Source organism: Canis lupus, chromosome 20, assembly GCF_003254725.2.
Source record: "Canis lupus dingo isolate Sandy chromosome 20, ASM325472v2, whole genome shotgun sequence".
In the NCBI taxonomy this organism is placed as follows: domain Eukaryota; kingdom Metazoa; phylum Chordata; class Mammalia; order Carnivora; family Canidae; genus Canis; species Canis lupus.
Genome location: NC_064262.1, coordinates 25,302,976 through 25,317,173, shown reverse-complemented (window position 1 = coordinate 25,317,173; position 14,198 = coordinate 25,302,976). Strand labels below are relative to the sequence as shown.

At 36.6% G+C, this 14,198-nt stretch overlaps 1 protein-coding gene across 35 annotated transcripts in view; it reads left to right on the top strand.

The window, feature by feature from the left end:
* Window positions 1-14,198, top strand: part of SLC25A26 (solute carrier family 25 member 26) — a 193,777-nt gene that overhangs the window by 114,599 nt on the left and 64,980 nt on the right. For 2 of the 35 annotated variants that reach the window (XM_035703507.2, XM_035703505.2), the window contains exon 3: window positions 11,251-11,383. The exons of the other annotated variants lie outside the window; for them this stretch is intronic. In XM_035703507.2, coding sequence (XP_035559400.1) covers window positions 11,371-11,383 — 13 coding nt within the window. In that variant the 5' untranslated portion in view covers window positions 11,251-11,370. The remainder of the gene's footprint in view (window positions 1-11,250; window positions 11,384-14,198) is intronic. 35 annotated transcript variants of the gene reach the window in all.

The following is a 14,198-nucleotide window of genomic DNA, read 5'->3' as shown; positions in this document are numbered from 1 at the left end:
ATCAGTGGAATAGAAGCTCACTTCTCTTTCAACTCTGATTTTTTTTCTTTTTTTTTTTTTTTTAATTTTTATTTATTTATGATAGTCACAGAGAGAGAGAGAGGCAGAGACATAGGCAGAGGGAGAAGCAGGCTCCATGCACCGGGAGCCTGATGTGGGATTCGATCCCGGGTCTCCAGGATCGCGCCCTGGGCCAAAGGCAGGCGCCAAACCGCTGCGCCACCCAGGGATCCCTCAACTCTGATTTAGCAGATAGTTTCCCTTCCTTACATAGATTGGACCACTGTTTTTTTTTTTTTTTTTTTTATTGCTGTTACATTGCCACACAGTATAAATAATCTTGACATTTATTACGGGAAGAAGGCAAAGGTGCTGTGTATTTTATTTTGTCCAAGCATGAAGCATCTTTCTTTGAGAGTTGTCCTCTTTACAATGTCCTGCAAAATACAAGACCTCACATGACTAAGATAACTTGGTGATTTTTGGTGAAGATAAACCTAGAACCTGGCTATGTGACTCTTGGTCTAGCACTGCTGTCCTAGAATGGCCAGTCTGCAAACCTCAGAGTTAACATGAAAATTTTAATGTGAAAGACATCCCGGAAATTTTCTTTGTACTCTGAGGTTCAAAAGAAGTTCATTGTGGCTGTGAGAAAAATAGTTACTCAGTGGTTTTTAGCTTACCTGAAAACATGTACAGAGTGCATGTAGGGTACAGAGATATGGAATTAGAGTGTTTGGGTAAGACGGAAGAGATCAAAGATTCTACCTTTTGAGGGCTTTTGTTTACTTGTGTGTAGAAGGACTTTATACATTTGTGAAGCAGCTCATGGATAGTTGAAAATACCTGTGATATTGCTAAAGTACTTGCAAATGTAGAAATAATTGATAATCAGGGAGTGAATCACTGTCTCTGAATGAGTTCATTTCCAGTAATGGCCTTTTATAAAACTTAGAAAAAGGAAGAGGAGTATAATGGAGTTGATGTGTCGATATTGGGAAGCATTTAATAAAAAGTGTGCTGACTGCCTTGTAAAGATTATTTTTTACCTTTTACTTCAAGTGGAACTGAAACACTGAGTTTGGACTTGTCATCACATGTGGCAAGCCCCCTTTGGGGTTGGGATCTTTGTTCATTCCTTTTTTTTTTTTTCCTTAACAACTAACCCTTGCCTCAAGTTAGAGGGGGGAAAATAGAATTGCAAGACAAGGTGGAATTTGCTTGGAAGGCTCTGTGTAATGTTCTCATATAAATGAAAGGAATGAGTCTTCTTAAAGCATCAACACTATTAAATAGAAGAATTAAAAAAAAAATCAATCTGGCAGTAAGCCAAAAAGAAAGCATGGAGGTATTAGCTCATTAACACTCTCCATTTAATAGACAGTAACCTATTTACTGTGAACATTTCATTGATTACCTGAAGTAAATGTTAGGAAAATCTGGGTAGCAAATGTGTCCATGAGGCTCAAATATGTGAATAGTACAGGCATACGCTTTGCTCTTGGCTCTGAATGTGTGGGATTTCACTTGAAAAATCTTGAATGAACTTAATTCTTGTTGCAGTTAAAAAAAAGCTAATCTCTTATCAGGAACACTTCAGTTCTTTGTGTTGAAATAAAGTTAGATATATGTTGAACTTGTTTAAAAAAAATGGATACAGAAAAAAAAATGTTGTGGAATTCATTTCATGCAAATGAAAAACCAAAAACCATTTACAACTCATTTCATAGCTTAAAGAGTATTTAGTAGGTGCCACTCATTTTTGGAACTTTTTGAGGAATTATTATTCAACCTATGTGACTTTGTTAGCTTGGGCTAGCCTTTGCATTTTTCCAAATTTGCTTGTGTATGCGTTTTTAAAACTAGTTTTAATATTCTAGTTCTTAAAATAAAGAATTGGAGCCATCAAATTTGGCAAGCGTTAAGCATGCTAATTAGTTCAACATACTGACCAATTCTCTGAATTATTAGTTCAAAGAAGCATGTGGACAAGGATGAAATTAGATTTGGACATTTTTCACTCTAGTTGTTTTAGGATACTCAGGGTTGCTTTGATCTGTAAATAACAGATGCTTTTTCACGCATGGTTCAGGATACATCAAACATGTCTGAAACTTTGTCTCAGATTTAAGACTCATCATTCTTATTCTGAATTGGGTATACACACTTGTAAGTGTATAGCAACTTTAGAAAAGCTTTTTTTGAGTTTGTGTTTGATAGTTAACGCTCGAATATTTTATTTGTCATATAATGTATGCACAGGCTTTATTATTTTTTACAAACTGACATAAATAGTAATAAGCAAATGCATAAAATTTACTTTATTGCTAAAATAGTTTCACTTATTCACATGTCAGATTTAAGAGCAAAAGCCTTGGCAGTTATGAAAGCGTAAAGAGTATGAGTGTGTGACTATGCATACGTGCACAACATATATTGCTTATATGTGTATGTAGTATATACATGTAATTATATATGTTTAGCTGTCTGTGATAAAGATAAATCTTTATTTTTATTAGCTAAATATTCTGTTTAACTTTAGTAACTAATAACTGGAATTGAGAGCAAGCCTACTAGTCTGCATAAAACATTGTTTTTAACTTAGGTTTCATAATTTACTACCTCTTTTGGCTTTTATGTGACAATTTAATATCATTGGGAATAAATTTTGTAAGGAATGGCATTCAGTGAGTGGAGGACAGGATGAGAAATATGAAGGACTAAGATGGTAAGACTTGAGAAACCCTTGGAGTCCCCATTTTCCACAGTCCCTGATCAGAAGGCTGGCTCGCAGGCCTTGTTTCAGCACAGTCTAACATAAAAGGATGTGATAAAGTCCAAGAAATGTCCTCCACTTCATAAAGCTGCTTGTCTAGAAATAATAGAAATTCTGAATAATAATTAGACAGTATTGCATATTTTCTTTAGTAAAGTGATTTTTTTTCCTTTTGGTTATTAACATGAAGTTTTACAAGACATTTCATTTGTGACTTTTATCAAAATAGTACCATAACAGTAGCTTCTTTACTGTATCATGCATTAGGATACCTGAGTTCTAGTTGTAATTATGCCTCTTATCATCTTGTGCCTTTTGAGGTTGTTTAACCTCCTAGGGCGTTTTTTTTTTGTTGTTGTTTTTGTTTGTTTTGTTTTGTTTTTTTGTTTTTTCATTTTTAAAATGGTTGGCAATGTTGTAGGCCACATCTGGACCACAGCCTGTTTTTGTAATAGTTTTATTGGCACATAGCCATTCTCATTCGTGTATGTCTCATCTGTGCTGCTTTCACACTACAGTGGCAGGGGTGAGTAGTTGTGACAGACATTGTATGGCTCTCAAAGGTTAAAATATTAATTACCTGACTCTTGAAAGAATCTTTAACTAGATCATGTGTAATCTGCCTGGCTTAAATTTTCTCTATGCCAACTCCTTTTAAATTCTAAGACTAAAAGATATATCATATACCATGTTTCAATGTTCATTTTCCCCTTTACTTGCTTAGCTAATTATCAAGAGAAAGAAAATACTGGTTGGATCATATGGTCTCCATTTCCGTAGCAGCAGCGATACCTGGGAGATATTTAGAAATACAAATTCTAAGAATTGAAACTGGAGGGATAGGGCACAGAACTGTGTTTTATAAGGTCTCCAGGTGATTTTGATGGTCACTAAAGTGTGAGAACTATTGGACTGGCTGATACTAAGTAAGTTCACTTAAAAGTTTTTCTTGTTCTGTTTTGAAGTAAAGAAAAACTTAAATTCTACAACTGTTTAATCAGGAGAAAAATAAAATGTTGGATATTACTACAGAAAACAGTGGCTAATATTTTATCTTTTTTTTTCTTCAGTAAAACCTTTTGTCAAAAATTGTGTATAAATTTTTAAAAAGATTTTATTTAGTTTAGAGAGAGTTGCATGCACATATATGAGCAGGAGGAAAGGTAGAGGGAGAGAGAGAATCTCAAGCAGACTCCCCATTGAGCATGGAGCCTGCCTTCGGGCTTGACTCTACAACCTGAGACCATGACCTGAGCTAAAACCAAGAGTCAGATGCTTAGCCACTTGAGCCACCCAGGCACCCCATGTATAAATTTTTTTTTTTTTTCCTTTTTTTTTTTTTTTTTTTTTTTTTTTAATTTATTTATGATAGGCACACAGTGAGAGAGAGAGAGGGAGAGAGAGAGGCAGAGGGAGAAGCAGGCTCCATGCACTGGGAGCCTGACGTGGGATTCGATCCCGGGTCTCCAGGATCGCGCCCTGGGCCAAAGGCAGGCACTAAATCGCTGCGCCACCCAGGGATCCCTAAATTTTTAATATAATGACAGATATATTAAAGATAGGTCAGTGTCACCTTCAGCATGATTTTTTTTTTAACAGATTAAAAAAAGTAAGCAATATGATTGATTTCTTCATGGGATTTTCTTTTTTAGGTGGGGGATTGTGGTATTTTAAAACTAATGATTTGAAATAGTTTTCGGAGTAAAAGAAATCTATCAACAGTTGTTTTGCTTGTAAAGTAAATGGGTTAAGAAAAGGGCATTTAGGGAATACAGTAGCCTGTCTGCTATGGCTGCCTTTCTTTGCAATTTTAAGTGAGATCAGTGTTGAATTGACTTTTTTTTCATTGTGAACAACCACTAGAAATGAGCACCATTCCGACAACTCATCTACATTAGGAAAGATCACAAACATAGTGCTTTGTATTAAATCTCAAAGAGAGGAGTAGCAAAATTGCACATGTCAAGAAAGCATTACAGGATGACGCTGTTATTTGGAGAATTGCTTTCATCTTTGAGATATCTCACACCTGCTTCATTTGGCAAAGAATGTTTCATCTCATGAACCCCCCCCCCCCCCCCCCCCCGGCCACCCGCCGAATCCAGAAGTACATAGATAAAGCACAGTAAAAGGGAAAACTTTTAACATAAAAACTTACTTAAGTGCAATCTAAAAATTCAGGGTATGTATAACCTGAACTTCCTATAAACCACCTTCATTTTGTTGAAAAGAAACCCATGGTTTGATGTACAACATGTGTACATGGACACTATATATACATTTATATACATTGGCGTGTGTGAATATGTATAAACACATTTTCATTATGTATATATATTTTAAACAATGCATATTACAAATTTTACTTATTTAATCACCTAATACTGTTTTTTTAGTTCTTCTAAGATCTATTAACCCTTGGACACTGACACACTTCTATAGGGTGAATTTACTATGCTGGTTGCTTTTACTTTCCTTTTTAAATGCACCAAAAATATAAAGTAAGTCGGAAAAGTGTGTGTGTGTATATATATGTATTTGACCATTGTTTATTATAGAGTAAGAGTTAAATGTCTTCAAATAGTAACATGATAAATCTTGTGAAGTCTTTTTTTTTTCTTTATATAAACAAGTTTGGATTTTTAGGTTGTGGGTGGTTTTTGTTTTTGCTCTCTTACTAAACATCATGATTGTTTGAATGTCTTGTAACTCCTTGAGCACCTTCCTCTAAGAGGCTAGCAGTTTTTGATAAGGGGAATATTTATTCTAGTTTTTCAAGGAGGTGGAATCAGACTTCTTTTTCACATTTTATGGATGACACATTTGGCTATTCCTGCGCAAAATCCAGTTAAAAATAATAGCATTTAATATTTAATAAAATACCAGGCTTTTTGAACCATCTGGAACTTTATTTTCTTTGCACGCAGCATCTGAGTTTCAGCTGTTAGCATTTCTCCTTTGCTCTGGGAAGGGTCAATTGCTTTTAAAGTCTTTGATGCTTGCTGTGTCAGCCCTTTTCATATTTTCAAAATGCCCGTGTAAAAGGGCTTTTCATCCATTCATGCTGATAATTCTTTTGAACTTGAGGTTTGAACCAAACTAATCAAATTTAATTATAGCTCAAATCCTGTTACAGTGAACTCCAGTAGGCTTCTAGCTTAGGTTGAATTTTTTGTTTGTTTGTTACACTGTAGTTCTCTATTACCAATAGCATTTGGAGTGGGCCGGGCTGTTGATTGTAGTTTGGGGGACCTTTTGTAAGGCTCAGAATTTTGTTCTGTTAATATTGGTGATGTGATTTGAACTTTTATTCTTTTCTAAAGGAAATACTGAATTAGTGTCAAGTAAAATTTCTCTTGCTTTGCACGTAGCCTTTCCCCTTCATCTTTAACAGTTCAAACAGTTAAAATCTAAAAACTACTTTCTTAAAGAGTCCTTCTGTTTTATTGTTGCTGATGTTTATTTTTTTGTTTGTTTCAGACATCCTCCTGGGAACACACCATGATTTATGCGTATTTGCCAGGTGTTCTGAGAGATTTTTTCTTTTTGCTTCACTAAAAAAGTTGGAACAATATTATTGACTAGAAAGAAAGTAGGAAATATGAGTGTTTTAGACTGCAGCATATATTCAAGTGTGGTGGACTGATTTTTTTTTTAGCATATTCTTCAAAATGATTGCTAGCATGTGCCTATTGTATTTCAGCATCTTGTTAAATTCACTTTTTACTCTGTATTTACACTATTTGAATGTGCAGAGCTCTTTCCCCCTACAGTTTAAATTTCTATTTTTAAGTTAGATTTTGTTTGGATTTCTGAGCAGATTTGGAGGTAATGACATTGAAAATACTTTAAGTTCCTTTTCATCTCCAAATAAAGTCTATGAAGTTTTATAATACCAGACCAATTTTTGATCTGTAAGAATAAAATGACAGAACTCATTCTTCAGAGCTCTTGATTTTGAAATGGGAAATAGCGTTCTTCAAGAAGAGCAAATGCAGAGCTCCTTGTATTAATGATGAACATTGAGTTTTCTTTTTAAAATTCATCTCAGAATTGCTAGTTTCCCAAAATTTGTTACAGCAAGTATTCTTGTTTTGTTGTAGTGAAATGAAATGTGAAGTTAATTTATATCCTAGCTGCTTTGAAGTATAATTTTGCTTGCTAAGTTGTTACGGATTTCTAATACTTACGTTTAAAGGAATTTTAGTAGTGATGGTTCCATGCGTAGCATCTGTGCAATTGCCATGTGTAAGACAAGTTTACTCCATAAATCTTTGGTGGGTTTTAGAATTGTTTGCCATAGTTCCCTCTCTGGTCAGAGGACATGGCCAGATTTTGTATACCTTTTGACTTTAATGCCAGAGAGTGTGACAGCTACATCTCGTTGTTGGTATTCTTAAGTAAACAGAAGCCCAAACTATCATTAGGAAAGTAAAACTTCCAACTAACAAGGACTGAATTTTGCTAGACCTACATAATTTCTTGAGAGCAGGGGTTAACATTTTCATTTTGAAAAAAAATGCTTCTACTTCTATCTACACATGTCTAGGCAGAGTATACTGAGTATTGTTTTAACTCTTATCTAAGTGTTGCCATTAAGAACTTAGATTGATGAAACATTTTATCTACAGGTACAGATGGTGAGAGATACAGTGTTTAATGCCTACAGACATAAACATGGGAATTGTGATACAGGAATGGGTGAGAGCATGGCCTCTGGAGGTAGCCTGTCTGAGTTCAGATCTCAGATCTCAGCTCCAGTACTTACTAGTCCTGTGTCCTTAGGCAAATTATTTAATCTCACTGGTCTCATTTTCTTCATCTGTGAGGTGAGGGTAATAATGCCTACTTATAAGATTGTTAAGATGACATGTTTGTACATATAAAGTGCCTAGGAGAGTGTCAGAAATATAGCCTGATAGAATTGTTAACGATTTTTTGTTCCTGCTGTCCTCATGATGTCATCATTATCAGGGCCATCCTGAAACTTACTAGCTTCTTCCAAGGGCATTATCATTTAGTTTCAAACTGAGTGCCTCCAGTACCCTCTAATATACTGAGTATACCCTGAATTTGATCTTTTTGGAGTCTCTTACTTGCCCTCATTATAATTTTCAGACCATAAGTTTCAAAGAGGTGACCAAAATATTGGAGTCATAAAGTTCTTTTTTAAAACTATAAGCTAGGGACACCTACCTGGGTGGCACGGTGGTTGAGCATCTGCCTTTGACTCAGGGTGTGATCCTGGGGTCTGGGATCGAGTCCCACATCTGGCTCCTGCAGAGAGCCTGCTTCTCCCTCTGCCTGTGTCTCTGCCTCTCATGAATAAATAAATAAATAAAAAATTTAAAAAGAAAAAAAAAACTGTAAGCTAACATCTTAAAATTTCGCAGTTTTCAACACAATTCTAGGATACCCAGCTTTTCTTGAAAAAAATCAGAATATCTGGCATTATCTAGTCTGCATTCCTGCATGGCAGCAGTTGACTTGAGCTGAGTAGCAGCTGCTTTCTTAGACAGAGGCTGTGCCCTGCAGATCACCAGAATCTCTACCAGTCCCTGTTGTCTCTGACACCTTCCTCACTTCAGCCATTTATACCATAGTTTGGGCCACATAATACTATTTGTTGCCAGCAGTTTAGACTAAGCAATGATAATGCATACTCACATTCTACTGCCCCTTCACTGGTAGGCTGCTAAATTTTGATCACTGTATGAAACATGAATTTGTTGAAATCAAGTATACATAATAGTGTTTTGATTTTGCCTATTAGAACATTGTGCTGTGCAGGTGGGCCCTGTGCTATTAGAACAGGGTACAACTAAAAAAAAAAAAAAAAAAAAAAAAAAAAACAGGGTACAACTTTCTGAAAATAAGAGATGAGAGGGCTGCCTGGGTGGCTCAGCGGTTGAGTGCCTGCCTTTGACTCAGGTCGTGATCCCGGGATCTGGGATTGAGTCCTGCGTAGGGCTCCCCATGGGGAGTCTGCTTCTCCCTCTGCCTGTGTCTCTGCCTCTCTCTCTCTCTCAGTCTGTGTCTCTCATGAATAAATAAATAAATCTTAAAAAAAATATATGAGAGGTGAGAAGTACAGCCTATGTTTAAACTCAAGCCAAAGCAAAAGTGATTGAAGCCCAAGCCACAGAAAATTGGGATGTGAAAGAATTTTGCCTTGAATATGTAAGGGAGCACAGTTGAAGTAAGTTACAGTGCAAAAGGGTTGTCAGCAGGAGTAAAGAGTGACAACTGTGATGCCTTAAGGCAGGCCGTGTCAGCCTGTGCACAGTTGACATTTTGGGCCTAATAAATTACTGAATGTGGGGGCTGCTGTGTGCATATAGGAGGTTTAGCAGCATCCCTGCCCTCCACCTACTAGATGCCAGAAGCACCTTAGCTCATCCCCCAGTAGTGACAACCAAATGTCCCCTGGAGGGCAGACTTGTTCGTGGTTGAGAATCACTGTTTTAAAGATACAGAAGGCTTTATATTATAATACAGTAGTTACTCTGCTCTAGTTTCCATTGACCTCTTTGATGCGGCTTTTATTCTTTGAATCTTCTAGAATCTACTTTCCTAAAAACATGCAGTGTTTATTTTGTAGGCATTTTAATGCAGAGCAGAGAGGAGATAGCCCCCCCCTCCCCCTCTCGCTCCCTCTCTCCCTCCTCCCCCTCCCCTTTACAGTCAAGCCCAACTAATAACTTTAACAGGAGGCCACCTGACAGACTTCTAAGGGAATCCTCCACATGCTGAGGATCTTGACTCTTGTTCTTCTCCACTGCTCAGGAACTCTCTGAGCTTGGGGCAGTCCATGCTCTCTCTGCAGCTGGTGTATAAATGAGGTGATTGTATCAGATAATGATCAAGATGCCTTCAAGATAAAATTTAGGATGCAAGATGGAAAGTATTGTAAGATTTCTGACACCTTTACTGTGTGTGTGTGTACACACACACACACACAATTTTGGCTATTCCCTCATCTGAAGTCAAACATTAATAGTCAAGATCATTGAACCAGAAGAATATGCCATAGTTTTCACCTTGTTAAAATGAGGGGCTTCAATAAGGGGTCATGGTAACATCAGAATCACTCAGGGGAGCATCGGAAGTGCTTTAGATGACTGTGTTGATTTTTCTATAGCTATAATGAATTAGCACAAACTTAGTGGCTTAAAACAACACTTACTATCTCACAGTTCCTTAGACCAGTCTGGGCGATGTGGCTGGATTCTCTGCGTAGGATCTCACAAGGCAGTAGTCAAGGTGTCAGCCAGCGCTGTGATCTCATCTGAAGCTGTGGGGTGCTCCCTCAAGCTTATATGGCCATGAGCACGTTTCTTTCCTTGTGCCTGTTTTGATGAATTAGGATCAGGAAAATAATCATGACATGTATTATGATTTTTTAGAGTTAAGACCTCATAGACTCACCAACATTTTACTCTGTAACATTAAGAAACTTGAGAGGTTTTGTCACTAAAAAGTATATCTTGTTTTTGTAACAGTGGTATCAGTTGTTAGAGTCCTAGGATTTTTATTAAGCAACTAACAATTTTCTAGGAGCTAAATTTTACACTTGCAGCTGTCAAAAGCCAAAGTTATTTCCAAACGATCTTCATCCCCCTTCCCCAGAATAATAATTCACAAGCTTGTTAATGTTCTTGGGTTCTCATGGATGTGAGAAGTTTAGAGAAGCAGTGTCCAGACATAAGGATGGAGTACTTTTCCATTACTAAGTATATTGCTATGATTTATAGACAGATGAGAACATATCTTTTTTTTTTTTTTTTTTAAGATTTATTTACTTATTTTAGAGAGTACACAAGCCAGGGGAGGGGCAGAGGGAGAGGGAGACAAGCAGACTCTCCCCTGAGCAGGAGCTCGATCCCAGGACTTTGAGATCATGACCTGAGCTGCAATCAATTGTTGGATGGACGCTCAATTGCCTGAACCGCCCAGGTGCCTGAGAACATCTTTTTACTTACGTGGATCTGCATATGTTTCTTCTAAGATGGCTTCTCTGAGAGTAATGTAATTGAGTAATTTAGCCAGTGGTATAAAAACTGGGACTCCTGGTTAGGATTCTAAGATGTTGTGGACAGACACCAAGTTTAGATATTAAGCTTAGAAGGATTTTAGATTCATAATTTTGAATGATCCTTACCCCCTCCCCACAATGACTTACACTGTATTTATAAACATTCACATAATACTGATATATTATCTATATGCCAGAGTCTGTGAATATAAGAAGAGGCAGAGTCACAGCTATCCTTAAGGAGCTCATAGTTTTGAGGTAGGAAATCAAGAGTCAGCATCATTTAAAACAGATTAGAAGTTGTAGAATCAAAGTTAGTGAGGTAGAAGCATGTATTAGGTCCACAGCTTATCACAGATTTCCTGTATAGCAGAAACCACATTACATCATTTGTATCTAATGAAATTGTTTCTTTTTCTTTCTCTCTCTCTTTTTTAAGTACTGAAAATACTGAAAGCAAGTGAGGGATGCCAGAAGCAAGTGAGATCATATGCAACTGGAAATTCATATTATGGCGGAGCAAGTAAAGTTATGGCCAAAGATATCATTCTGATATATAATGCATCCAGCTGGTGTGTTTATCAAAACACTTTATATGCTCTCATTAGGCAGTTCATTTTTCATATAATTTGGGGACAGTCAACTTAGATAATTTTTATGTGAAACAAAGACTCACCAACATTTTGTACCTTCCTGGCATCCGATTAGTAAGGTAGTTCTTATTAACTCTTGCTGTCTTTCACAGCTCATTTGACTAAATTTTATTAAAACTGCTGTCTATAGCTTCCCATGAGCAGGTTTTCTTAGCATAGAAGTCCTGTAGACAAAATGAAACTACAAATGACATGTCTTTGTAACTTACGTGCTCAGCTAAACTGACATCAAATATTAATACCAGCAATTTAATCTTCAGTGGACTTTTAGGACAAATACTTGCGATTGTACCATTTGAAGCTTTTTTATTTTGATGGTGAAATACATTTAACAAACTTTGCCATTGTAACCATTTTTGAGTGTACAATTCAGTAGCATAAATTACTTTCATAGTGTTGCGCAACCATCACTCCTCTATTTCCAAAACTTTGTCATCACCCCAAACATGAACTCTATAACCATTAAGCAATAATTCTTCATTCCCCCCTCCCTCTCCCAATTCTTAGTGTGCTCCAGGCTTCTTTCTGTGTCTACGAATTTGCCTATTTTAGATGTTGTATGTAAGTGCATTATAAAATATTTGTTATCTGTGTCTGGCTTATTTCACTTAACACAATGTTTTCAAGCTTTATCCATGATGTGGTTTATATGTCAAAACTTCATTGCTTTTAAAGGCTGAGTAATATTCCTTTTTATCCAAATAGCATATTTTGTTTATCCATTTCCCCGTTGCTTCCATCTTTTGGCTATTGTGAGTAATACTGCAGTGTCTTAGTCCATTAGGGCCACCATAACAAAATCTCACGAACTGGGGGCTCGTAAACAGCAGAAATGTATTGCTCACACGTCCAGAGGCTGGAAATCCAAGATCAGAGTACCAGCCTGGTCTGGTGAGAGCTTTCTTCTGCACCTGGAAGAAGCGGTAGGGAGTACTATGGACTGACTCTCATTCATTCATTTATTCATTTATTATTTTTTTTCTGACTCTCTTTTATAAGAGTGCTAATCCCATTCATGAGGGTCCTGCTCTCATAACCTCATCACTTTCCAAAGGCCCCACCTAAAACCATCATGTTAGGCATTAGGATTCCACTAGATGAGTTTTGAGGGACAGAAACACTCAGACTGTAGCATGCAGTGAACATTGATACACAGGTTTCTGAGTCCCTGCTTTCCGTTATTTGGGTATATACCTAGGACCGAAATTACTGGGTCGTATAGTAATTCTGTGTTTAGGTTTTTGAGCAGCTGCCCATTTTCCACAATGGCTGCAACATGTTAAAATTCCCACAAACGGTGTATGAGAGCTTGTTTCTCTGCAATACGTATAATTTTTCTATTTTGATTATAGCCATCCTGGTAGGTGTGAAGTAATTTAAGCCATTTGGTTGTTTAGAAGGTAAATTGAAGAAAATTTGTTTATGAGAACTTTAAGCCTTGTATAAAAATACCCTGAATTTAACCATTTTTAAAAAATTGTATTTTAAAATATTTTACATAATAAAAAATTTGTTAGACCCTCTAATTCTTTTATATGTTAATGTGAATCATTTTTATCCCAGTTGTCATGATCTTTAAAGTGTTCATAGCCTCCCTTTAAAAAAAAAGAAAAAAAGGAAAGTAATGAAGTGGGACACATTCTTTGTGAAGAAAAAGGAATTTATTACAAATGAATGCTAACTGTATTTCAGCCACAAGAAACTAGTCGGAAATCTGCAAACAGGCCATGCACATCTGCTTATGCCAGTGGTTCTCAGAGTGTGGTCCATTGATCAACATCACTTGGGAACTTGTTATAAATGCAGATTTTCAGGCCCTGCCTAAAACAGAAACCTGAGGATGTGTTTTAATAAGCCCTCCATAGGATTATGATGCATGCTAAATTTAATCTGTTCTGTCCTGTTTGAGTGCTTTTCTTGTTCTTGAGAGCATGGAGAGAGTCTGTGCACCTTCTAGGAGGGCTTTCCTTCTTAATTTAGCCACCTCTGGCTCTGGGCTCCCAGAGTCTCTGCTGTGTAGGTAGAATGCTGATAGTTTATTGGGTATCCCTTCCAGTTTGAGATGTCCTTCACTGTAGGGATTCACTTCTCTTTGAATTGTTTATTTGTCATAATGCTTAGCAAACTGTAGAGTTTCTTTAAAGGTTTCTTCATTTGAATAGTGTTCCCTATGGGTTAAGGACAGATATATAGAGTAATTACAGGGAAGGAGAAGGGAAACCATTTATTTGACTTATGGGGTAGTGGGAATCATGGCAAAACGTGAATTTAAGTTGTTAAAAATTTTTCCTTGTGGGGTTAGGCTTTCTTATTGCTTAGATTCCTTTCTGCCTCATTGCATTTTGCCTTATTGTGACAGTAGTAGGCTGTTGAGAACTCAGAATTATCAGGAGGAACTTGTTTTAAAATACACATGGCTGTCTGGAATGAATTTTGAAAATGGGAGGCAGATCCTGAGATGATTTTGTTTTCATCTTTAGTGTATAGCAACGTGTCTTTCAAGGAAGTTCTTTGTATCAGTATTATTTTACTAGTTTGATAACATACTTTAGATTTTTTTTTTAAAGGATATTTTTACCCTGCGATATTTAAATACATGACTAGGTGAAGATATCATTTAGTTTTGGCATGCATTCTCTCATTAAATAATGGGATCTGTATTTTGCAATTTCTGGGTTAAAAATGAAAACACGGTCAGTGGTTGCAGCTTCTGTACCTTACAGCTGCAATAGAC